Below are 23,229 nucleotides of genomic sequence, written 5' to 3'. Positions count from 1 at the left end.
CCTCCGGAGGGGGCTGGGGCTCATGAGCCGGGGTTCAGAAAGTCCTCCGGGGATGGGGAGAGCTATATTTAGTGCGTTATTAGCAATCCTGGCTCTGAGTAATGCTGCTTCCCACCCCCGGAATAATAACAGCAAGGTTTGCTATTGTGCCGAGCCCGGAGCGGGGGAAAGGAGCTTGTTTTCCCGCAGGGAAACTGAGGCACGGAGCAAAGGAATGCGTGGGAGCAGCATAAAAGCCTTGCCAGTGTCCCACGGTCCCGTCTAGCTCAGGATGGCTCCACAGGTGCTCCCCCACGCTGGCAGCTGTGGCAGGGATGGATGGAGGGATGGATGGAGGGATGGATGGATGGAGGGGTGCCACAACACCCACCCAGCACTCTCCTCCCTCCCACAGGGACTGCAGCTCCCCACCACACTCCCTCCCCCACTCCTCCATGCTCGGGATTATTTTCTTCTGATGCCACCAGATGCCAGTGGCTGGGACCAAACGATGCCTCTAGGATAGGGTTTAGGAAAGGGGAGGGGGGGAGGGGGAATGACAAATCTTTTGTCAGGAAAAATTGCTCCATTAAATAACTAAATGTAAAATAAATTGCTTTTTGCTGTTGAGGTCCAAAGGGAGAACACTCAGGAGGAGCAGAGGAGAGGCTGGAGGTGCTGCAGGAGAGCCCGTGTCCATCCCAGCTTGGTGCCTGTCCTTGCTGCCCTGGGACAGGTGGGATCAAGGCCAGGTGGCCCCCAAAATCGCCTTCCCAGCCACAGGTGTAAGGGAAATCTCAAGTCAGAGCACTGCACATCAGGAAGGATTTTTGAAAGCAAAACTTGATGTTCCAGGCACAGAGTGGATGCCTGGCTTGGCAGGGAGGCAGAATGCTCCTTCCCTCAGAACAGGGCCACAGCCACCCCTCCCCTGCCCTCTGCCTGCCAGAGGGAGGGCAGTCACCTCCTATTCAAGAGAAATTCATCTCAATCTTGTTTTTTAATGTTTTCAGTGAAACCAAAGCATTTCAGAGTTCACGCTCTTGCCCGTGGCACGAGGGTAAGGAATTGAAATCAGCTCTGAAGCGGGTATGACCCAAGCAAACCTAGTCAAGGGAAATAAAGGGAAGAGCAGGGAGTGAGATTATTTCTTCAGGCGGGTGAAAGCTTCGGCAGAGAGCCCAGAGAGGGGACCAGAGCAAGGGATGGTGATGGGCACGGGCTGGGAGTTGCTGATCGTTCCCTTCAGTCCAGGCCGTGTGCATGAGAGGCCAAACCTCCCCTGCTGCCCCCAAGGCTGGCTCTGAGCTGCCAGAGGCTGCAGGGGTTTGAGCTCAGGGCTCAGCCCCTGCCAGCATCCCCCTCTCCGTCAGGAATTAAAGGAGCCACCTCCAAGGTGACCTTCGGGAAGGTGCCATAAGGGACCAGGGAGCTGCCAGTGGATGGGGCCAAGGGCAGCTGTGGGGTCAGTGCCCCCGTTGGCCACCTTACACCATAGCCTGTGCCAGGAGCAGCCCAGAAAAATTGTGGCTGCCCCTGGCAGTATCCAAGGCCAGGTTGGACAGGGCTTGGAGCAACCTGGGATAGCGGAAGGTGTCCCTGCCCGTGGAACCCATGGAATGAGATGAGCTTTAAGGTCCCTTCCAACCCAAACAATTCCATGATTCCATGGTTTTATGACGCACAAACAGCACTGGCAGAGCAGAACCCACATCGTGAGCCTGGACAATGACCCTGTGCTCCTGCCCCTTCCCTCCACGGCCCCCACCCCAGCACGGAGCCCCAGAGCACAGCCAGGATGAGGTGATACCCATGGGAGTGGGGACGGACGCAGCAAGGGAGCAGAGGGACGGCAGGTTTGGAGGCTCCAGCTGTAATAACAGCAGAGTTAGTTTAAAAAAAAATTCATTTCCAGGCAGCCTGAAACTACATTTTGCAGGGGGGGGGGAAAGAGTTTCCAGCAAAGTCAAAAATTGAAACCACTTCATGTGCAGTGAGACCAAACGCTGTTTGCAGGCCAATTAACCCGGGGAAAACAATTATTGCTGCAGTGGCAGCGCTTCGCTTGGAGAACAGAGCATCAGAGCCTTTGGACTTTTTGGAATCTTCCTCCTCTCCCCTCTAACCGGACCCAAATTTACTTGGTGAGTTCCAGGCGGGTGCCCGGCCCTTGCAGCCGACCCCGGAGCCAGCTGGGGCACACGGGGCCGGGAGTTCAGCCGGCAGCTCCTCTTCCCTCTCGGCACCCGCAGCAGCCTCAGTAAAAGCCCTTCACGCGTTTGTTGTCGGGGTCGAACGGGGACTTGGTGTGAGCTTGGGCTGGGAAGGTCACTCCCATCCGCTCCAGCTCGTAGCTGCCACTCTTCACAAAATCCAGGGAAACCTGCGAGGCAGAGCCATGGAAAAACAAACCCCTGTAGGGTGCCAGCATCCCATCTCCATCCCTGGGCAAGCTCCCACCCACCCCACAGATCTGCTCCCTGCACAAAACCCAGCTCTACCATCCCAAGGGGATGTGCAGAAAGGAGGAAAAGAGCTGTTAAAAGCACTCTGTTTTTAAAAAAAACCAAACAGTATTTGAAATTTTTTAGGTTTCTTTTTTTTTCCCCTGTGGAGGTACACGATGGAAAGGAAAAAGGGGAAAGGAAAGGGGAAAAGGGAAAAAGGAGATGAAAAGGGAGAGGGAGAGGAGGAACATTCATCACTGGGAGAAAAGGGGGTTCCCAGGGGCAACCGGCCCACAAACCCACTTGCCTTGGGGCTCTTGCAGGGATGCAGGATGAAAAGTCAAGGCAAGCAGGAGCAGGAATCACAGCACATACACAGCTCTTGGTTGGCACAGAGACAGACCCTGAAGATGCCACCCCGACCTCTGCCCACAGCACACCGCTTAATGAGGGCACCTAACTGATTACCCAGGAGCCTCCCAGGGTTAATTAAGAGCCTGCCCTGCTCCTATTGCCCACTGCTCCCTACAACGTGAGTTAATCCACTACTGCAATTAAATATTCGGTCGCAATTAACACCCGAGGCAGCACTTGAGCCGTGCTGGGACCTCACACAGAGACAGTGGGTGACACCAGCTTTGCCAGCGAGCCGTGACACCCCTCACCCTGCAGCCGGCACGGGGGAAGCAGGAGGGAGCTGCTGGCCCGCATCCCCCCGCAGGTGAGAGCAGCGGGTCCGCGCCGCTGCAGGGAGCGGGGCTCGGCCATCCCGGGGCTCCGCACTCACCGGGCCGCCCGCGGGGTCACGGATGTAGCCGTAGGCGATGGTTTTGTCGATGGCAAATCCAAAATCTGCCCGCCGGATGTGGCCGACCACCTTCCCGTTCCTCCAGACCGCCTCCAGGCCGAACATGGGCACCTTCCTGCAAGGCACGGGCAGAGCTGCCACAGCGCAGCCCCACCACGGGGCGGAGGGGTTTGGGGGGACCCTGGCTCTGCCCCAGGCTAGCCCAAGTGCCAGGGCTCCCGCTGCCCACGGGCTCATTCACCTCTCCCTGCTGAACCCAAAGTCCCTCCAGCCCGATCTGCAAAGCCTCCCGCTGCTCGGGGCGAAACAAGATCAACCCTGTCAGACTGCTCACAGCTCCCATTAAACATCCACCAGGGGATTTGCGGTGGGATTTAAATTAGAGATGGAATTAGAGCACGGAAAACAGCTGAGCTGGCTCGAAGCTGAGCCCCACGTGCGCCCAGGTGTGGCACCTGTGTGTGTGTGTGTGCACACGGGGCTGGGTGGGCTCGGTGCTGCTCCAGGGCTGCTCCTGGGCTGGGAGCAGACCCAGCAGGGTACTCACTCCTCCGTGGTGAAGCAGACGAGGCGGCGGAAGATGCCCTTGGCTTTCTGAGCCTCCACAGCCTCCCGGCCCAGGAAGGGGATGCTGGACTTGAGCTTGCAGGTGAAGGCCAAGCCTGCTTCTAGCGGGGTGTCATCGGGGCGCAGGTCTGCGTGCCAGTGCCTGTACCCTGCAGGGAGCAAGTAGGGTCACCCACTGATCTCTGTCACAGCACCAGGACACCGAGAAATCAGCCCTGCCCCCTGGACACGTGCTGCCCTTCATTCACTTGGCCCTGGATGAAACACCCTCGAGAGGAGCCCACACTGGGCATGTGTCACCGTTCTGAGGCTCTGCCGCACCTCCAGCCACACTGACCCACCCTGAAGCTGGGAAAAGCTCCTTGCCCTGGTTCCCCTGCTGGAGGGAAAGCAGAGAGTGCTGCTGGAAGGAGGAAAGGACCTTTCTCGATGCTGAGGCTGTCGATGGCTCTGTAGCCGGCGTTGGCGATGCCGTGCCGGGCTCCCGCCTCCATCACTGCCCGGTAAACCTTCACACAGTCAGCCCTGGGCACGTGCAGCTCCCAGCCCATCTCGCCCACGAACGACAGCCTCATGGCACGGACCTGCAAAGGCAAGAGGTCAAACATCCCTGCAGTGGAGCTGGGCTGGGCAGGGTGGCAGAGGCCACATGCTCCCATATCAGGGGAAAAGCCAGCTTTGCCTGGGAACCTTGTGGGAACCTTGTGGTGGAAGGCAGCTCTGTGCTCTCCCTCATGCACAAAGTCAGGGTCAGACTGAAGTTCTCATCTCTGCACAACCTATGCCTGGCACCTCAAACCCAGCTCCCGTCAGTGCCAGTGGGCAGAGGTGGCTGCTGGCAGCATCCTCTGGCTATGGAATCCAGGGCTGGGGTTAGATGTGATGCTCCAGCTCCAGCCGGGCTTTTGTCTCCCTCTGCTGATCCATTGAGACAGGGAAGCTGGTCCCCAGCAGGACTGTCCTACTTTTGGGGCACTTCATGACTGCCGTCCCTCCTCCAGGGGTGTTCCCTTCTTGGACAGTGCTCCCACAGCAGAGGCACCCAAAGACTCCTGGGCAGGGGCTGAGCCCAGTGTCCTGACCCACATCCCATTCCCACCAGGAATGCTCAGCTTTCCCCACGGAGGTCGTGTCCCAAAGCTGTGCTGCCAGATTGGCTCCTCACCAAATCCATGAAGCCCCAAGGAGGAATGAGCAGATCGGCACGAGGGACTCAGTGCTTCTCCAGGGAAGCCTCGTTCCCGGGGACGGAGCCTGCCTGCAATCCCAGGGAACAGACCATGCTGGCACTGCAGGCCCGTGTTCCCCCAGCTTCTCACCCAGGCAGCCCTGCCTGCACCCTCCTGCTGTCCCTATGAAACCATCTCCATTCCCAAAGCTTTCCAGGCCAGCTGGGACCACCCCAACGCAGGCACCTTCCCTGGAGACAGCCCCTGAGCCTGAGCTGCCTTTCCCTCTGATTCATCCCATCATATTTCTCCTCTTCCTCCCCCACAAACCCCCTCTGGTTCATCCCTTCAGATACACATCCCCTTCAAAGGCAGAGCTGGCTTTGGGAGAGAGATTAACTCCAGAGTTTTGCTCTGGATTGTGACCTGGCCTTTTAACAAAGCAGTTTTCAGCTCAGAACACACTTCCAGGCTGGTCCTGGTGGCCTTGGGGCTGGCTTGGCCATGGCTGGGGCAGAAGCTGCATTTTGCCATTTGCTGAGCTCTGGTGCCAGCTGTGCTCTGTAATCCCAGGGACAAATGCAAACAGACACCAGCAGCTGCTGCCCAGAGCAGGCAGAAGTGCCCAAGGGCTGCCTGGGTTCTGTGCTGCCAGCATGGCCAGGGGGCACGGCTGGGAACCCAAATCCGTTCCTGCTTCCCCAAGCACAAAAATCAGGTCCTCAAGCAGAATTTAAGGCAGCTTGTAAGAAGCTTTAACCTCTGCAGTAGGAGTGGAGAGGAGGAGGGAACACACAGGATGGGGAATTTATTTTGAGGAGCCATGCCAGGAGCCCCTTCCTGCCCTGGTCCTGGCACAGCCCCACAGCCAGGCACAAAGGCTGGCAATCCCTTCCCCAGGGGCACAGGCACAGGGGGCTCAGAGGAGGCTTTTCCTCTACACAAAGGTGTCATCTAATTAGGGAACAGCCAGGGATGAGGCTGCTGCAAGCCACCTTCTGTCTTCATTGCAGCAGGAGATGCTCCAGGGATTGACAGGCAACTTCCTGGCTCATTAACCCTGTCTGTGACTGCAGCTAAAGTGCTCTTTACAACCAAGAGCAAGTTACTCCTGGGAGAAACTTCCTCTCAAACCACTGCTGCTCGGTAAGGATGAGCATCCCAGCAAGAGCAGTGCCCCACAGAAAAGAGGTATCCTTGGAAAACTGGGGTGCCAGTGATCAGCTCGGCACAGGGAGGGATTGGGGTTGCCCCCTCGTGTGGGTACCCCAGGCAGGATTCACATCCCACCACAGAGGGGAATGCCAAGGGCTGGACTCAGCAGTTCTGCTGGATTCCCATAGGAACAGGTCTTTCAGCTGGAGCTGTGAAATAGAATCAGTTCCTGGGTTTTTGTGCAGCGATTCAAAAGCATTCTAAGTATTGTAGAATAGGAAAACCTGAACTTTCCCCTGTCTCCAGCAGTGAGATTCAAAGGGGGACCTTTCTCTGCTGTTCCATACAATGAGAGACTCTATATATAAACTCACAAACCAATCCATAATTTCCAGAGTCATTAACGCTGCTGGAACTCTCCTTTGACTCCAGCTGATTCTGTTCAACTACGAGTTAATGCAGGGAAATCTCAGTGATAACTTTTTTAAGATGCTGGGTTCAGTTTAATCCCCCTGGAAGGTGATAATATCAGCAAGGGCTTCAGCCTGCTGCCCTGAGAAATCCTCCCACTCTGAATCCAGCGTGGGATGGAGTCCCTGGTGTTCATTGTCCAGTGGGACAAAGGAGACCTCCTGAAGGGTGGCCCTGGCAGCAGGCAGGGAGTCCCCTCCCAGCCCACACCCCTCAGGCAGGAAAGCTTTTCTCTGTCCATCAGGGAGTTTACACTCCAAAGAACCCACAAAACTTCTGCCAGCTCTGTCTCCCTCGAGGGACCAGATTATTTTTTACAAACTTGAGGTGAAATGCAAATAAACTCATCACACCCGTGGAGACTGGAGCATTTCTGCACCTTTCCTGGGGGATAAGCAGATTATTACAAGATGATATCAGCCTGCTACAGGCTGACTAGGGAGGGTGTGGGGAGGATTAATGGAGACTAAAATCCAGCAGTTTGGACAACCTGCACCAGTGGATTGGCTTTGAAGTCCCCCAGGCCATGGTTCCCCTCCAAGGGACCCTGGACTTGCTGTGGGTTGAGCTGTTGGGGACCCAAAGCCCAGGGTGCACTCATGGAGATGGTCTGGAGATTAATCTGACTTGGGCAAAGTCTGTGCCTTAGTTAAACCACCTTAAGGCCTGGCCAGGCTCTTGCTCATAAATCAAGACACCCTAATTTGATTTAGCAGCAATCCCTTCAGCAGGCAGCTGCAGTCGAATTAAAGCCATTTTAATTCTGAATGAAAAGTGGCCGCACGTGGCTTAACCCAATTTCCTTAACATCCAGCCTGCTGCAGCTCCCAGCTCTCCTGCTGCCTTTTATGAGATTTACTGCTTCACCTTCACCGCCTTCATCCCCCACCAGGCACCAGCCCGAGAGCCAGAGCGAGTCCTGGGCACCGTCCCTCCTCCCAGCTGGCTCATCCAGCAGGAGAAGGATGCCCTGGGATCAAGGCCTGCCCAGATTTCCCATGGGAAGGATGGGGAACAAACTCCACCCTCTCTTCCAAAGTGTTTTTGCAGCCATAGGAATATTTCATGTGGGATAAAGGTCACTGAGAAAGCAAGGCAGAGTTTCTGGGGGAAACCTTGCAAAAGCTTTTACCCGATACCCAAACTTGCCAGGTGCACGTTTTCCCAGGACGTTTCTCCTTTGAGAAAATAACACTTCATGGTCACCGACACTTCTATTTAGGGTGTTTCAAGCAGGCTCAATCAGCAGCTTCAGGGCCTATGTGAGCCCTGGAGCCCGAGCAGAAGCAGGATGATCTGTGCCTGTACAGGAAGCTTAGGGCTGTCAGGCTTCTCCTGTGATCAAACACAGCAGCTGCCAGGCTGCCCAGTCCCTACTGCCAGTACCTGACAAGATTTACATTAAGTTGTCCCCATTTTTTTTATGAGGAGCGGGAAATGGAAAGTGTCTGGAGTGTCAGGTAGATCTCATCAGCACTGCTCACCCTAATCCATGGAGATGTTCCTCTGGCATCACTGCAAAGCCATGAGTCAACCCTGTCCCTTCCCCAAGCTCAGCCCAGGCTGTGGCACCACTGGGAGGGCTGGGAGAGTGGGATGGCAGCTGGCAGGCAGTCAGGGAGGGAAACACCCCGTTCCCACTCTGGGTTTTGACCTTTTCCAACAAAAACCACAACAAAACCTCTGCAATAATGAGGGGACACATTCCTAACAGAGGGAGATGGCACAGGGTGCCCAGAGAAGCTGTGGCTGCCCCATCCCTGGCAGTGTCCAAGGCCAGGTTGGATGGGGCTTGGAGCACCCTGGGACAGTGGAAGGTGTCCCTGCCATGGCAGGGGTGGAATGAGATGGGCTTTCAGGTCCCTTCCAACCCAAACCAGTCTGGGATTCTACTCTTGGCTGTGCAGGCTGGTGGGTTCTCAGAGCCCAGAGCTCCTGGAGAGCTCGAGGAATGGCCCCTTCCTACCTCACATCCTGCAGCCGTGGTGATTCTGTGTGTGGAGAAGGGGAAGGCCTCGTTGCTGAGGTCGGTGTCAAGCACTTCTTGGAGGACAACACGGCTGTGGGGAAACAGCAAAGTGGGTGCAGTGAAGGGACTCAGTTCCCAGCCTGCCCTGAGGGTTATCCCTAAAACTTTCTCCCTCATCTTTCTGGCAAGACAGACTTCTCACTCCAAAGAGGAGCTGAGGTAGCTGATGTGCAGTGCTGTGGGAGCCTCAAAAGAAATTTCAGTCCCATGGAAAATGGAGTGTTACCCTAGCTGGATCAGCACTCGTTGTCATGGGGCTCACACCTACCCCTGCCCAACGTGGGGACCTGCACCTGAGGCAAACCCCCCTCCATCCCTGAATCCCTCCCTCCATCCCTCCATCCCTCCCTGTATCCCTGTACCCCTCCCTGCATCCCTCCCTCCACTCCTGCATCCCTCCCTGCATCCCTGGATCCCTCCCTCCACCCCTGCATCCCTCCCTGCATCCCTCCCTCCACCTCCCCACGGTGAGGTTGCAGGGAGGGGGCCACACCGCTCACCTCAGGGGGCCCTGGATGCTCATCATGCCCAGCTCCTCCGAGCAGTCGAGGAGTTTGCACTGGAATTTCATGTCCTGCAACACGGTGGTGATGTGGGACCAGTTGTGCTGGGCCACAGCCCCGCCGATAGCCAGGTAGTAGCCGTCCCCTGGAAAACAGCCCCGGGCAGCCTTTCAGGGCTGAGTGCTGGGCTGGGTGGGTTCTGCTCTGCAGAGCCTGAAGTGCAGCCCTGAGTCTCTCCAGCTTGCACAGCCCCGAGTGGGGACTGCCAAAAAAAGCGGGGGTTAAAGAGTAGTGGGATTAGGGAAGGCTTTGGGGCTCTGCTAACTGCTTTTTGTGGGGCTCAGCACAGTGAAAACCGGTAAAAGTGAGAGTTTGTGTGAGCATCACAGGAAAAAACTGTGAGACCAACAGCACTTTTGTCCCAGTACAGAACAGAGCCTCAAGTGGGGGGGGAGCTGTGAGCTACAGGTGGGAGCAGGGAATGCTGCTGAGGCCTTAAGAGGCCTCCTAGAAACAGAGACAAGACAGGAGTAAGGGAATAAAGGCAGGTATTTATTTGAAAGGCCTTCAAAGGTACCCCTGGGGAGCCTGAGGCTGTTCTCAAAATGGACCCCGAGATGGACGGCAGGGCACGAGTTCTTTACACTTTTATAGGTTTGGTTCATTTGCATAGCAGGGTTCATTCTCCAATTAAAGCTTCAGTTAATGAGGTAATTTTCCCTCCGCTTGCCCTCCCTTTAGAAGCTTTTGGTTTATAGTTTTAGGGCCTAGGACAGTCTGGGTGTCCTTGGAGAGCAGGCCTGGAGAGGCTTTGTTACGTCTGCCTGGGACGAGAGAGCAGAAATGAACAGGCTGCAAGAAACTTCAGAGTTACACATCAGGCAGTGCAGGATTTGAAAAATAGAAGAGTTAAAACCTAAGGCATCACTGCAGTGACCAGCCCATAACCAGTGTGGGGATTGTACTGTACACAAGGAAGAATTTCATCTCCTCGGTAATCCTGGGTGGAAAAATCCCGAGAGATGGTGTTTGAGAGCTGATTAATATGTAATCATTCTTCCCGCTGTCTTTCCTGCCACTATGAAATTGCTCTGTGGTATTCTGTCATAATGGTAATAAGTGCAGCCACCTACTGTAACTGGATAAATAGACTTTGCTGTGATTAAACTCCTCCAGCGCCCGACAGAACCTGCAGCTCCGCCAGCCACTTCCCACCCTGCTTCCTGTGCCAGGGTCCCCAGACAGGGGGGAAGAAGGATTCTCCCACAAGGAACCCCACGCTGCTGGGACAAGCAGGGTGAGATTGCCCCAGAGCACTGAAGGTGACACAGCGTGGGGACAGGACTCTGTGGCACTGGCCACCCAAGTGCACACCCTGTGCTTGGCCACAGGCGAGCTCAGCATCCTCCTCCGCAGCTGCCTAGTGCCATTTCTGCCCCCAGGGCCGCTCTGCTGCCTTTCAATCCCCCTTAATTGCAGCTGATAAGGACTTGGACAGAGGTCAGAGCCGCCAGCCGGGGCTGGACAAACCCAATAACAGCGATGAGCAGTGCAGGGCCCCGGGGACAGGGGCTGTAATCGGGTTACGGGGACCGGAGGATAGAGGTGGAAAAAGCCAGGTGGCTGCCATTAGGAAAATGCAATCACCCCCGTGCCTGCAGCCCCTCCAGCTTGGCAGGGATGGAGGAGGTGCTGGAACGAACCTGCCCCGGACTGGAAAGGGTACGTTGTGACTTGCACAACGTGGCTCCCTCTCAGAGGGAGAAAAACACCAAAATTCCCTTTCCTGAGGCAGCAGAGCTGAGAGGAGGCAGCTGCACACAGCATGAGTTACCTTCACCTGTTAGAAACCCCAACATTTCTATTGTAGCTAAGGAGTTAAACCCAAAATTTGTGTGCATTGACACAGCTGAAAAGGCAGCGGGAAAGGCTGGGAACTGAACGCAGCCAGCGCCCGCAGGAACGCTCCCTCCTGCAGCATCCTCGGGCTCGGGGCTTTTACCTTCAAAAGCTGGGGCCAGGGGGGACCCCGGCGCCCCGGGGCTGATCCTGCTGACGGTCAGGTCGCTCTCCACGCCGCCCTGCCGGTTCAGCATGCAGGTGTACACGGTGGAGCCTGCGGAGGGCACACGGGCACCGCTGCCCATCAGCCAGCCCCGGCACGGAGCCGTGGGGCAGAGGGAGGTGGGCAGCAGCAGCAAGATGCGTCCCCATCGTTAAATGGCTTTGCCCTGACCCACCCTGGGTGTGCCAGCAGCAGGAACGGGAAAGGAACGAGGCTTTTTCCCCCTTCCTGTGTGAGGAGCTGAACTTGCATCCTTGGAAAGGCTGCTTCGGAAAAGGGAACAACGAACCACAGCTGGCGGGGGCTGTGCTCGATTTACTCCAGCACCCATCGCAGCTCCAGATGTGAGCCACAGCTGGAGCCAGAGGGCCAGAACCCCCTCCCTCATCCCCGAGGGAGCATCTCCGAGCACTGAGCCCCTGTACAAACGAGGCAGGACCCAGACTCTGGTGAGAACAGGGAGAGCAGCCTCTCCCACACCCTTCCCATACCCTCTGCAAAGGCAGCATTTACAGGAAAAGCCAGTCTGGGTTCCCCTGGGTTGTTCTGGGGTGTGATTTCCCCAACAAAACGAGGAGCTGAGCCTGTACCTGGAGCTTTGCTCACATCAGCACTGAACAGCCAGTCGGCTGCTTTCATAGCTTCAGGCCCAACCAGGTAGAATTTCCCAAAATAAGACATGTCGAAGAGAGCCAGGGCATTCCTGCACGTTAAACATTCATTCTTGATCTGCAATTAAAGCAAACACGGCGCTGAGGCTGAGCCATGCTCTGAGCCCACAAAGGGAAGCACAAATCAAACCATTTACATAACGGGAAATGATACCAGGACACTCGCCCGGTGCCTTTAAAGGCTGCACAGCTTCAAAACGCTCCTGAAAGAATCAGGTATTCACTGGAGTGAGCCTGACAGGCCATCCTGAGTGCCTGATCCCATTCCTTACCTCACTAACTCAGTGACAGTTATCATTAATAACACCTGAATTTCATCAAATTGAGGTTTTTTTCCCCAAGCTGGTCTCAACACTTTAGGAGAGCAGCAGCATAATTCCCATGGCTTCTCCCCCGAGGTTTCTGAGCACGGGCCACACATTTCATATTTTTGGAACATTTTTCCCAGTTTGGGAGCTTCCCCTCCCTCTGCGCATCACCAAATCCACCCAAAGCAGCCCTGGCAGGGCAGGAGGGGCTGCCAGCCCCACTCACGATGTCGTGGTGAGGGGGGAAGTCGAAGGTGTACTCGTCCCCCAGCAGGCGGTTGTAGGCGTAGTCCCTGTGGCGCTCCCGGCCGTAGGCACCGTAGTAGTCGTAGTCCAGGACCTGGGGGAGCAGTGGGAGCACGGGGATGGGGAGGAAGAGGATGTGAGGCCGAAGCCAAAGGGCTCCGTGCCATATTCACCCCACTCCAGGAGAGCTGGCTGTGGTGGTGGGTCCCCATCCTGGCAGTGATGGGCATCCCTGCCCATGGAGATGGATCCTCACCCCAACATCCCTGCCCTCAGTGGTTGATCCTCACTCCAACATCCCTGCCCATGGAGATGGATCCCCATCCCAACATCCCTGCCCTCAGTGGTTGATCCCCATCCCAACATCCCTGCCCTCAGTGATGGATCCTCACCCCAGCATCCCTGCCCATGGAGATGGATCCCCCTCCCAACATCCCCGCCCTCAGTGATGGATCCTCACCCCAACATCCCCGCCCTCAGAGATGGATCCTCACTCCAACATCCCTGCCCATGGAGATGGATCCTCACTCCAACATCCCTGTCCATGGTCATGAGTCCTACCAGAGCATCCCTGCCCTCAGAGATGGATCCCCACTACAGTTGGTCCCTCCAGGCTGAACACCCCCCCCAGCCTGTGCTGTCCTTACCGGAGCTGCTCCCCCAGGGCTGAACCAGCCGGGTCTCTCCCAGCCGTGCCTCTCCTGGAAAACACAGCCCTGTCGCAGCAGCTCCTACACAAAAAAAAAAAAAAAAAAAACAACCAACAAAAACGGGAGCAAAAAGGTTTTTTAAAAAGCTTTTTCACTGCTTTTTGAGCAGCACCCAGGCTGCCCTCCTTGGGTGCAAATGTGGGCTCAAGACCAGACTTGTGACCCCTTGGCTTTGGCTATCAACAGCCAAAATCAGCCCTGCAGGTTGTCTTTTAGAACAGTGTCAAACCTAAGAATTGCCTGATTTTTGTCCCCCTCAGGAAGGATATTTTCCTCAAGGCTGGTCAAGGGGCAAAGATTCACAGCCCAGCTGTGCACCCCACCAAAACCTGCACTAGGGTGCCCAAATTAGTGACCAGGAGATGCTACATGCAGACAGCAGGATTCCCCACCATGTTTACAGAATAATTATACAACGTCTAATGTTTACGGCAACCTTCTCATTCCTCCTCTGTGCTCTCAGGAAAATCTCCCTGCACGCAATTAATTAGGGATCCATTAAGGCATTTCTGTTTGGAGCCTCAGCTCGGAAAAGAATGGATTTTGTTGAACATCTCAGAAATCATTCAGTGCCTATTTATAAAACACAGCACATGTTCTGGAGCTGCACGGATAAATGCCAGGCTGTCAGTCAAGTGGGCATCGCTTATTAGACGTGCTATTAAAAAACAAATTGCATCCTCAGTGACAGAAAACAACTGAGCTGTCAACCAAACACTGGGGGCTGGAGGGCAGGGGTGTCTGTTTTACTGCTTGAGCCTCTGCCCTCCAGTTGGAAGAGGAACGGTGTGATGGCAAACAGAAGCAGGAATGGGCTTGGGAAAGGTGGCTTTGCCAGGGCTGGGATGAGGCTCTGGAGCTGAGTCACCCTGAGCACCTTGAGGGATTTGGGGGGCTCTGAGCTGCTGGTGCAGCAAAATCCTGGGAATTAGATTTTTCTCTCGCCTGCTGCATCTTGAGAGCGTCCAGCTATGGAGATATGTGTGAGGAAGCAGCTGGGAAAGGCAGGAGAAGGAGGAAGCCCTGGGAGCAAAACCACTCAGGGGGTGCTGGCAAAACCATCTCCAGAGGCACATCCCTCTTCCCACATCCCTCCTTGTGTCCCAGCCTCATCCACACTGAGAGACGCTGTTCTGGGGAGAAGCTGCTGCTGAACCGTGAGCAGGACACGGAGAGCAGGCGCAGGAGATTCCTGTGAGCATTCAGCACCCTCTCAGCTGCCCCTGGCACCCACTCAGCCTCGGAGCCCTCCTCTCCCCTCTTCCCTTGCCTCGATCCATACCTGCTGAGTTCAGTATCATGGGAATGCTCAGCATCTCTACCATTAAACTGCCCATGGCCCCAGAACCTTCACAGTGAGCTTTGGGATCCAGCAGGGATCTCCCCGGGATGGATGGATGGATGGATGGATGGATGGATGGATGGATGGATGGATGGGAGCACAGCAGTTTGGGGGAACGACACAGCTGCAGCCACTCCTTGTGAGCTCCTTTTTGCTGCTGTGAGGGCCAGCCCAGGTCATGCCCTCACCTCGTGCAGGGGGTCCTTCCTCACGTTGCGTCCTGCCAGTGGCTCGTCGTGGGGGAAGACGACGGAATAGTTCTTGGCGTAGGACTCGTGGCTGCGCTCCCGGATCCAGCGGTTGTTGTCGGTCAGGGAGTGGTGAAACCTCCTGGAAGGCGGCAACATCTGGATGAGCCCCCCAGGTCATGGCCCTTTTGACCAGACCCAGATGTGGGTGCAGCTGCTGGTGTAAAATTGCTCTTCCTGCTCCAGTTTCGTGGGGAGAGCAAAAGAGCCAAGCAGGGCTCGGTGCTGGCCGTGCCATGGTGCTGACCATTGGAGCTGCAGCCCCCACCGAGCTCCCAGACCCACCCCAGAGCAACTGCGAGCAGAAGACAGCCCTGCAGAGCAGTGGGAAGAGAAAAAAAATGAGCCTTGAGGCTAATTCTGCCCCACTTCAACATGGGAATGGCCTCAGAGCACACGCCGGCTTTAAACACAGCCCTGATGAGGGAATGAGCCCTGGACATTCCTTACATTTTTCACCCAATTCTCCCCAGGCTGAAATATAAATACACCCCAAATCATTTTCAATTCATCTGATGTATTTTCATCTTTCAAACAGAAAAGCTCCTTGAAGGAATGTGCCAGCTCAGCCCATGGCCAGGTTGTTATTCCCAGAGACCTGTAACTCAGGGAGAGCAGCCCTGGGCACAGGTGGCACCTTTCCCAGGGCTGGAGAAAGGGAGCCAGGCAGGGCTTGAAAGACAAGATGTCATTTCTAGGCACTTCTAAAATGATACTTTCAGCTTCCCTCTTTGCTGCCTGGGTGGAGAAAACAGGCAGGGCAGTGGGGCTGAGCCCTGCAAGGGATACAAGGGATGCTCCCCAAGAGTTTTGAGAGTAGCTGCCTCTTCTGCTGGCAGAAGGTGACACATGGCATGTCACCAGCAACCCCTGGTTGCCCCATCAGCCTCAGCCCCTTCACCAACGAGCTGAATTCTTGACAGCAGCAAGCGGGCAACAGCTGCCAGATGAAATATTTACAAGCAAATGTTCTGAGAGGATAAATATTGAAATGTGAGGAACAGGGAGTTATTTAAAGAGGAGCTTGGTAATTGTCACCAAAAGGAAGGAATGGGACTGACAGCTTGATGACACAGGGGACAGGGGACATGGGAGATGTTTGGGTAATGCAGATGCAAGGGCTGGGAAGCTCCTGGCTGCTCTGAGCAGGGCTGGGGTCCCTCGGTGCAGGTCAGGGGGGCTGTGCTGGTCTGGGATTTCTCGATCTCTCCATCCCCATCCCGAGCCCAGCTGGTGGAAGGGGGCAGCTGGAGGCATCTCCCCCCGATCTCTGCAGGCCCCTCAGTCCCCCAGCCCAAGCCAATGTGGCCTTTCCCAGCTTGGCCACTAAAGCAACGAGAGATTTTCAAAGCTTTGTCCCCAACAAGGTGGCTGCTGTCACTGCAGCCCTGTAAGGAAGCCCAAACCCAATCAAAGGTAATCAAGCAAGCCAAAAGCAATTACTGAGCCAACATCTGCACAGTCACAACCCCCGGCCCGGGTGGTGCTGCAGAGGGGGGGCCAAGCTGATCGTTGTGCTGCTGAAATCATCCCCCCGATTATTAACGTAGAGGATTAGGCACGGCACTAACTGAACAACAAAACCCGAAGGTAATCACCCCGTCCTGCCCCATCAGCGCCATCTCCTCGCGCCTGCTGGAAGTTGTTTGTGTGGGAGCGGAGTGAGGCACACGGGATAAACCCCACGTGGGCACTCGGGACACAGACACTGCCTGGGCACCCATTCCCGATCCAGCATCCAGCCCTGCCTGGAAAGCGTCCCCGAGGAGCACCAGGGATGAGGAGGGAGCTGGGGCAGTGCGGGTGACTTGCCTGATGTCGTAGCCGTACATGTCCTTCTCCGGGCGGCCGTGGATGATCCAGTGAGCCAGTTCCCTGCCGCAGCCGCCTCCCAGCATCATCCCTGGGGGAGAGGGGGGGATGCAGGTGATGCCAGGAGGCCAAGCACGGCTGTGGAATGCCAGGATCCGCCTGGGATTCGATGCCAGCAGGTGGTGATCCCCTCAGGTCTCTCTTACCGGCGCTGTTGAAGCCACAGCCGAGGAAGAACCCTCGGACCTCCGGAGCTTCTCCCATGAGGGGTTTGTGGTCAGCTGTGAACGACTCTGAAAAACAGAGAGGGGCTGTGCCAGCGAGGCCAGGACAGGGGGCATCACACACCTTGGGGATGTGTCACACGCTTTACAAACAGCTTTCCTGCAGCTTCCCGTGCTGACCCCGTCCTGCTCCCAGAGAGGTCAGTGGGGCCAGAACTGGACCAACACTGAGCACTTCCCAGCACAGGTTTTGGGAGTTAGACTGAAAATTCGGGAAGCAAAATGAATTCCCCTGCATGCAGGAGAAGGTGCACGAGGCACTGTGAGGGCTCTTTTTTCCTTCCCAATCCCCCAGTCAAGGGTGCTACACTGATCTGTTTGTTGCTGTTTCAACCTCTGAGCCCTATTTCCTGGTGGTGACTGTATTCCACCTTCATCAGTTCCTGCTGGGAGATTTCACGACTTTGGTTCAGCTGAGGGGCTGCTGGGGATGTCTCTCCTGTGCTCATAATGTCTCCTGCTGCCAGTGCTTTTCCACAGGGCCATCAGCCCTGGAAATCCCTCTGCAAATCCTCAGCAGGGAGGACAGCAAAGCCCCTGACAGAGGTGTGCTATCCTCCTCCCTGTTTGATGATGGTCCATCCATCCATCCATCCATCCATGTGGAAGGAGAGAGGGAAGACTGAGTTCAATGTGGTCTTTCCCCACTCAGCAATGCCCAGTCTGTGTCCCCTGGTCCCACTGCTCCAGAGAAGGCAGGAGCAGAGCCAGAATACTTCCACTGTCACCAGAGCAGCTCCTCACGTGCCAGCACCCCTGCACACACATTCCAGGCTACAAACTCAGGGAGTTAATGGAGCAACAGCCAGAGCACCTCCCCTGCCAGCACGGCTGACTTTGCCCTGGGATGGGTGGTGAGGGCTCCAGGCACCTTGGCACAGTGACCACAGCAGAGGGGACAAAGCCTTGGCCATTTGCTTCAGCCCAGCGTGACTCAGCTGCCACAGGCTGCTGGTTTCAATCAAGAAGGAGAAGAGGAGGAGAGCTGAACCTTGGGAAATGACAATTATGGCACCACAAAGAGGAGACATTCATCTACCAGCAGCCAGTTCTGCTCTGCTCACACCACAGTGTAATCAAACCACTGGACCCAGGGCCAAGGTCTCCACCTTGTACCAGTCATGTTTGATCTGCTGCAGGGCCGGAGATGTGCCACACTTTCCCCTCATACAACCCAAAGAGCTTCCCTTTAAGTGCCTTAGCAAAAAGGGCTTTTATTACAGTTGATTTTTTTTAGTGTACAGTGGATTTTAAGGCTGAACCAAGCGTGCAGGGCTCGGGCTCGATGTCTGGCACTGCAAGGATGGCTTTAACTCCACACCAGACTGCCTGGGATGTAAATCTGGGTAAATCTCATGTCACTGGACCAGGAGCAAGTAGTAAAAATAATTAGAGAAGATAACACTTGGTAAAATAACAGCCACTGCTTAAAAACATCTGCCCCTTAATTTTCCAGTCCAGCAGCCACAACATCAGCTGGAAATCCATTCACTCCCAGACTGGAACAAGGCAATCAGCTCCCCAGGGAAATGGTTTTAAACTGAAAGAGGGTCAGTTGAGATGATAAGAAATCTATAAGGTCATAGGAAATGATAAGATAGAAGTTATTTCCAACAAGGGTGGGGACGCCCTGGCACAGGGTGCCCAGGAAGCTGTGGCTGCCCCTGGATCCCTGAAAGTGTCCAAGGCCAGGTTGGACAGGGCTTGGAGGAGCCTGGGACAGTGGAAGGTGTCCCTGCCCACGGCAGGGGGTTGGAATTCCATAACCTTTGGAGATCCCTTCCAAGCCAAAGCATTCTGTGAGTCTCTGGATGTGTGACTCTATTCCTCCACCCAGGCTGGGCCTGGAATGCCACCCCTTGGAAGATGCCACCATTGCAGCCGGACCAGCAGCACTTCCTCTGTGTTCAGGGAGTTCTTCTTCTCCCCAGGTTATAAAGTTGCCCTTTGCCTCCAGCAAGATCCTTGGAGAAACCCAGCCACCATGGTGTCACCACAGTGCCACCACAGCCACGTTACCTGGCCCACAGACAGTGGATTTAATTCCTGTTTTCTCCAGAACTGGCACTCTGTTGACAGCACCTTCAATGTGTTGCATGAAAACATCCCAATCCAGGTCAAAGAGGCCAAAAGCAAATTTTTCAGATACCTAAAGTTGAGAAACACGAATCAAGACACAGAATAGATGGTGTGAGACCTTCTCATGTCTGGCAGCCTCGGAGAAGATAAGTCGAGGCTGCATTGAATCTCTGCGGTTTTTGGGTTTTCATGAACAATCCAGACAAACCAGAAGTCTGAATTAAGGATAGAGGGATGGGCACAGGGGTTTCTGGCTCTCCTGCACTGCATATCTGTGCCACAGACAGCCCCAAAGGGAAGATGCTCCCCCCCGGTTTCCCCACCAGCCACCGGAGGTTGGTACCCGCAGAATGCGGGGGCTGAGCGCTCACGCCTGCGCCCACTCCTCCGAGGTGGCTTCCCTGGAAACCTGCCTCGTTCCCCCAGAAAACCTCCCGGCTCCACTCACCTCCTCCCAGAAGATGGGGTTTGACTCATATCCACCCACGGAAAGGGCATCGCCTTGGAGACGGAGATAGACCGAGGCGTCGTGATCACGAACGTTTGGCATGTTCTGAAAAATGGGGAAGGGGGAGTGCAGGGGTCAGAGGAGACCAAGAGCTGTGGGGACACCCCTGCAGCACCCAGCGAGGTCCAGGGCACAGGGTGGGCAGCTGCAGCAGTGACCTGCCGAGGATGGCACAAGCAGTGGCTCTGGGTGTTCCCTCAGCACCGAAATTTGGGCACCTGCTTTGCCCCGAGAGGAAAGCACCCAGCTCAGCTCCAGCAAACCTGGCCAAACCATGCGCAGAGCAGCTTCCACAGACACCTGAGCAGCACCCAGGGGTGCCCTGGGGACGGCAAGCAGCCCCTGTGGTTGATCCTAGCTCAGGAATCATCACTCCTCTGCCACCCGCCTCTGCAGGAGGATGCGGCAGCTCCACGCGCAGGCAGCGGTGCACGAAGAATGAGGGATTTGTTCTCGTGAATAATGGATGGGGAAACATTTAGATAACACTGAAGAATCGGTGTAGGGCCTGCTGCAAGCCGTGTTGACAAGTGGAATTAAGTGGATTGAACGGGAGGCACCGAGGTCTGCGAGCTGCAGCCTCTCCTCTGAAGTCTTCCTGGCTGCGTAGGGCACCGTGGAGTTACTGGGACAGAAATGTAACCGTGGACCACGGCATTTTTACAGCGAGGCACCTCGTGCTGAAAGGTCAGACACAGACCGTGTCAGCAGGATGGAAAGCAATTAATGCGTCACCCTCAGAGTGCTGGGGCCTGAGAGAATGAAGCCTCCTTCAACTCCCGAGCAATTCTCCACAGCCAGATGGCAGGAACAGATTAATAGGGATGGTTTAGGAATGCTTGGAGAGCTACACCTCTGCCTGCCGGGCCTGGGGCTTGCTCAGAAAGGGTCTGGGATCTTTATGAGGGCTGTTTTCAGACACCAAACACAGAGATCCTGAGGAAAAAAAAATTATCCTGCCAGTTGTACCCTCGTTAAATATTAAATCTGACTCTGTTCAGGGTGGTCTGCCAGCCCTGCTGAGGGTGTGCACTCTCCCAAGAGCAGAGCCTGGCCTGGCAGGAGGGGGGGGTCCCACAGGTCTGGGGGTTCCTGAAAGGGTCAGGGGTCTTTCTGCCTCTCCAGCCCTGTCCCCCAGGGCAGAGGGGCCGAGCTGCAGCTCGTGCAGGACTGACCTGGATGCCCTCGATGCGCTCGGTCACCACGTAGGCGTGGTGCATCCCCACCAGCGGCACGTGCACGCCCGCCAGCCGGCCCAGGGCCCGTGCCCACACTCCTGGAGAGACAACAACAACCCCGAGCTGAGCCCCTCTCCATCCCCCACACCCCCAGACAGCTGCAGGTGACAGCCACACCGGGGACAAGGACTGGCACAGAGTTTCTGCCTCACGGGAGCAAAGCCACCTGTGAGCTGTGGCCGCTGCCCCTGTCCCACATCTTCCCCCGTGCCCTGCCCCCTGTACCTGCACAGTTCACCACGCAGGGAGTCTGGATGGTCCCGTGGGCTGTCTCCACTGCATGCACCCTCTTCACCCCAAAATCATCAGTTCTCACCTGGATACCCGTGACCGGGCAGTTCTCGATGATCTGGTGGCAGAGGAAAGGTGGAAGAGTCACAGCAGGGTCACAAGGGCGGGGGGACAACCCACCTCACCTGACATGCAGCCCCCAAATCGGGGAAAAGTGAACCTAAGCAGCCTTCTGAGCACCTTGCCTTGCTCCTAAAAGTCTTTTTTCCACCCTCTCTTTCCCCTAGATCTCACGGCTCCTGCCAGCTTCGTCACTGTGACCCAACCAAGAAGGACAACACCCTTCTTGGGGAAGACCCAAATCTGCAGGAGCAGCTCTGCCCCGGTGGGAAAGGACGAGATGGGGAAGGCAGAGGATGAAACCAACGGGCATTAATGAGTAATTACTAATTAAGAGCTACCGTAGCGCCTCTGGCAGTCGCTGCTCTGGCAAGAGTTGAGCAGGTGCCAGCGGGATCCATGGTGCCATCCTTGGGGACGTACAGGGTGCCATACAGGTCATCGATGTTCATCAGAGGGTACAGGTCCTTGGTCTGTGACGGGGTCAGGACGTGGGACTCCACACCATACACCTTCCCCAGCTGCCAAGGGACAGGAAATCCAGGAGCTCAGGTAAGGAACATTTGCTCATCACTTGCTGCTGAAGGAGGAGGAGGAGAATCCCAGGACAGGTTTATCTCCCATGTGAGGCAAACCCTAAATCCAGCATGGGGTGATGCTCAGATTTCAGGGAATATGGCCCCAGATTTGCATTCGAGCTGCCTGTGCAGCTGGAAAAATGATGCTGCACGATGGGGAAAATGATGCTACCATTGTTTGAACTGTCAAAAATCCATGGCTGGATTTAATTTTGCCGACTTTGGAGCAGTTTGACGGATTTTTGCTGCCTTATGAATCAGGAGGCTGCCCTGGAAGGGCCACTTGCTGCTTTTCAGTGGGAAGCCAATGAGGGATGGGACATTCAGAGACCTGGGGGCTCCACAGCCCTGGGATCTCCAGCCCTGCTCCCAAAACCCACCCCCCTCCTGCAGCCCACCCTGCCGGGGACACCCCGGGGCTCCTCCCTACCGACATGAGCCTTTTGTACTCATCCAGGCGCTGCTTGTTGGAGGCGATGAAGAGCCCCCCGTTCTCCACCCAGCCCGTGTGCAGCCCCGTCTCGGCCGGCAGATCCCGGCTGACCACATCCCGCGTGTGCGCCAGCAGCTCCACTTCCACATCGCTGGGACGCAGCTGCCACAGGAGACCTGCGGGGGACACGGCCAGGGTGGCACGGACGCTGTGTCACCTCTCCATCACCCCGAGCGGGGTGCAGAGGGGGTCCCCATGTCCTGCGCGTGTCCTGTGTCACCCTGCGGGGCTCGTGCTCCATCTCGTGGATACGCGGCAAAGCTACAAAGCATCGGTTTCTGTCCTCCTCGGGCGATAAATGAATGGGGGAAAGGGGTTTATGGAGGGGATGGACCCCAAAAGTGACCCCAAGAAAGAGCTTGTATAGCTCTCCCTCTCTGCCAAGGAAAAGTGGCTGAAAGAAGGAGGGGAAAATTGTGGAAATAAAGTGTTTCCTTTTCCTGCAGCCGCTTAAATCCCGGGGGGGAAAAAAAGGAAATTTGGGGGGAGGGAACAAGTTTAAAAAAAGGTTATGGCAGAAAGAAAACCAGAAATTCTCAACACTTAAAGCCCAAACTCTCTAGCCCATCCAGATGCAGCCTGTGCAATGGATCCACCCCAGGGACAGCGGCTCATCCCAAACCCTGAGCATCCCCGTGCGCAGCTCGGGGAGCGCCCGAACCGCGCCCCGCGCCTCACCCGCCGTGTGCCAGGTGGTGCCCGAGGTCAGGCGGTCTCTCTCCAGCAGCACCACGCCGCTGACCCCCATCTTGGCCAGGTGATAGGTGGTCTGGCAGCCCAGGCTGCCCCCGCCGACCACCACCACCTGTGCCGAGGCGGGCGGGGGCCGGCTGGGCTCGCCGCTCCCGGGGCCCTCCTCCTGCAGCGTCTTCTGGTACGGGACGCTCTTCTTGGCCGTGGGGCCCGAGGCGCTGCTGAAGGGCCGGGGGCTTCTCCAGGGGGCTGGCAGGCGGCGGGGGGCGGCTGCCCGCCAGGCACGGCTCATGTAGGACATCTCCACCTGCAAATCCCAAAATCACCTCAGGGGATCCCTGGGCAGCCCCGCTGCTCACCTCACCACCCATCTCTGGATGCTGAGCCCTGGGGACACGTCCCTGAGTGGGCTGCTGGGATCCCTTTCCAGTGTGCAGCTCCCAAACACCCTCCAGAGGGGCCCCCTTAAAGAAGG

General features: G+C 56.1%; 1 protein-coding gene across 1 annotated transcript; it reads right to left on the bottom strand.

Annotated features, from left to right (window-relative positions):
- Positions 1 to 2,236: 2,236 nt before the first annotated feature.
- Positions 2,237 to 23,055, bottom strand: SARDH (sarcosine dehydrogenase; the record flags this gene model as incomplete). Its single annotated transcript, XM_082295410.1, has 20 exons — positions 2,237 to 2,362; positions 3,214 to 3,349; positions 3,782 to 3,950; positions 4,223 to 4,385; positions 8,563 to 8,656; positions 9,126 to 9,273; positions 11,131 to 11,244; positions 11,784 to 11,922; positions 12,399 to 12,512; positions 13,066 to 13,149; positions 14,659 to 14,800; positions 16,531 to 16,621; positions 16,737 to 16,823; positions 18,834 to 18,963; positions 19,342 to 19,446; positions 20,577 to 20,677; positions 20,865 to 20,988; positions 21,332 to 21,511; positions 21,999 to 22,177; positions 22,740 to 23,055. 20 exons carry the CDS (start codon positions 23,053 to 23,055, stop codon positions 2,237 to 2,239), a joined length of 2,742 nt encoding a protein of 913 aa, XP_082151536.1.
- Positions 23,056 to 23,229: the final 174 nt, after the last annotated feature.

Source organism: Coloeus monedula, assembly GCF_965178545.1.
Source record: "Coloeus monedula genome assembly, chromosome: 21".
Taxonomy (NCBI): Eukaryota; Metazoa; Chordata; class Aves; order Passeriformes; family Corvidae; genus Coloeus; species Coloeus monedula.
This window is presented reverse-complemented; position numbering and strand designations above follow the sequence as displayed.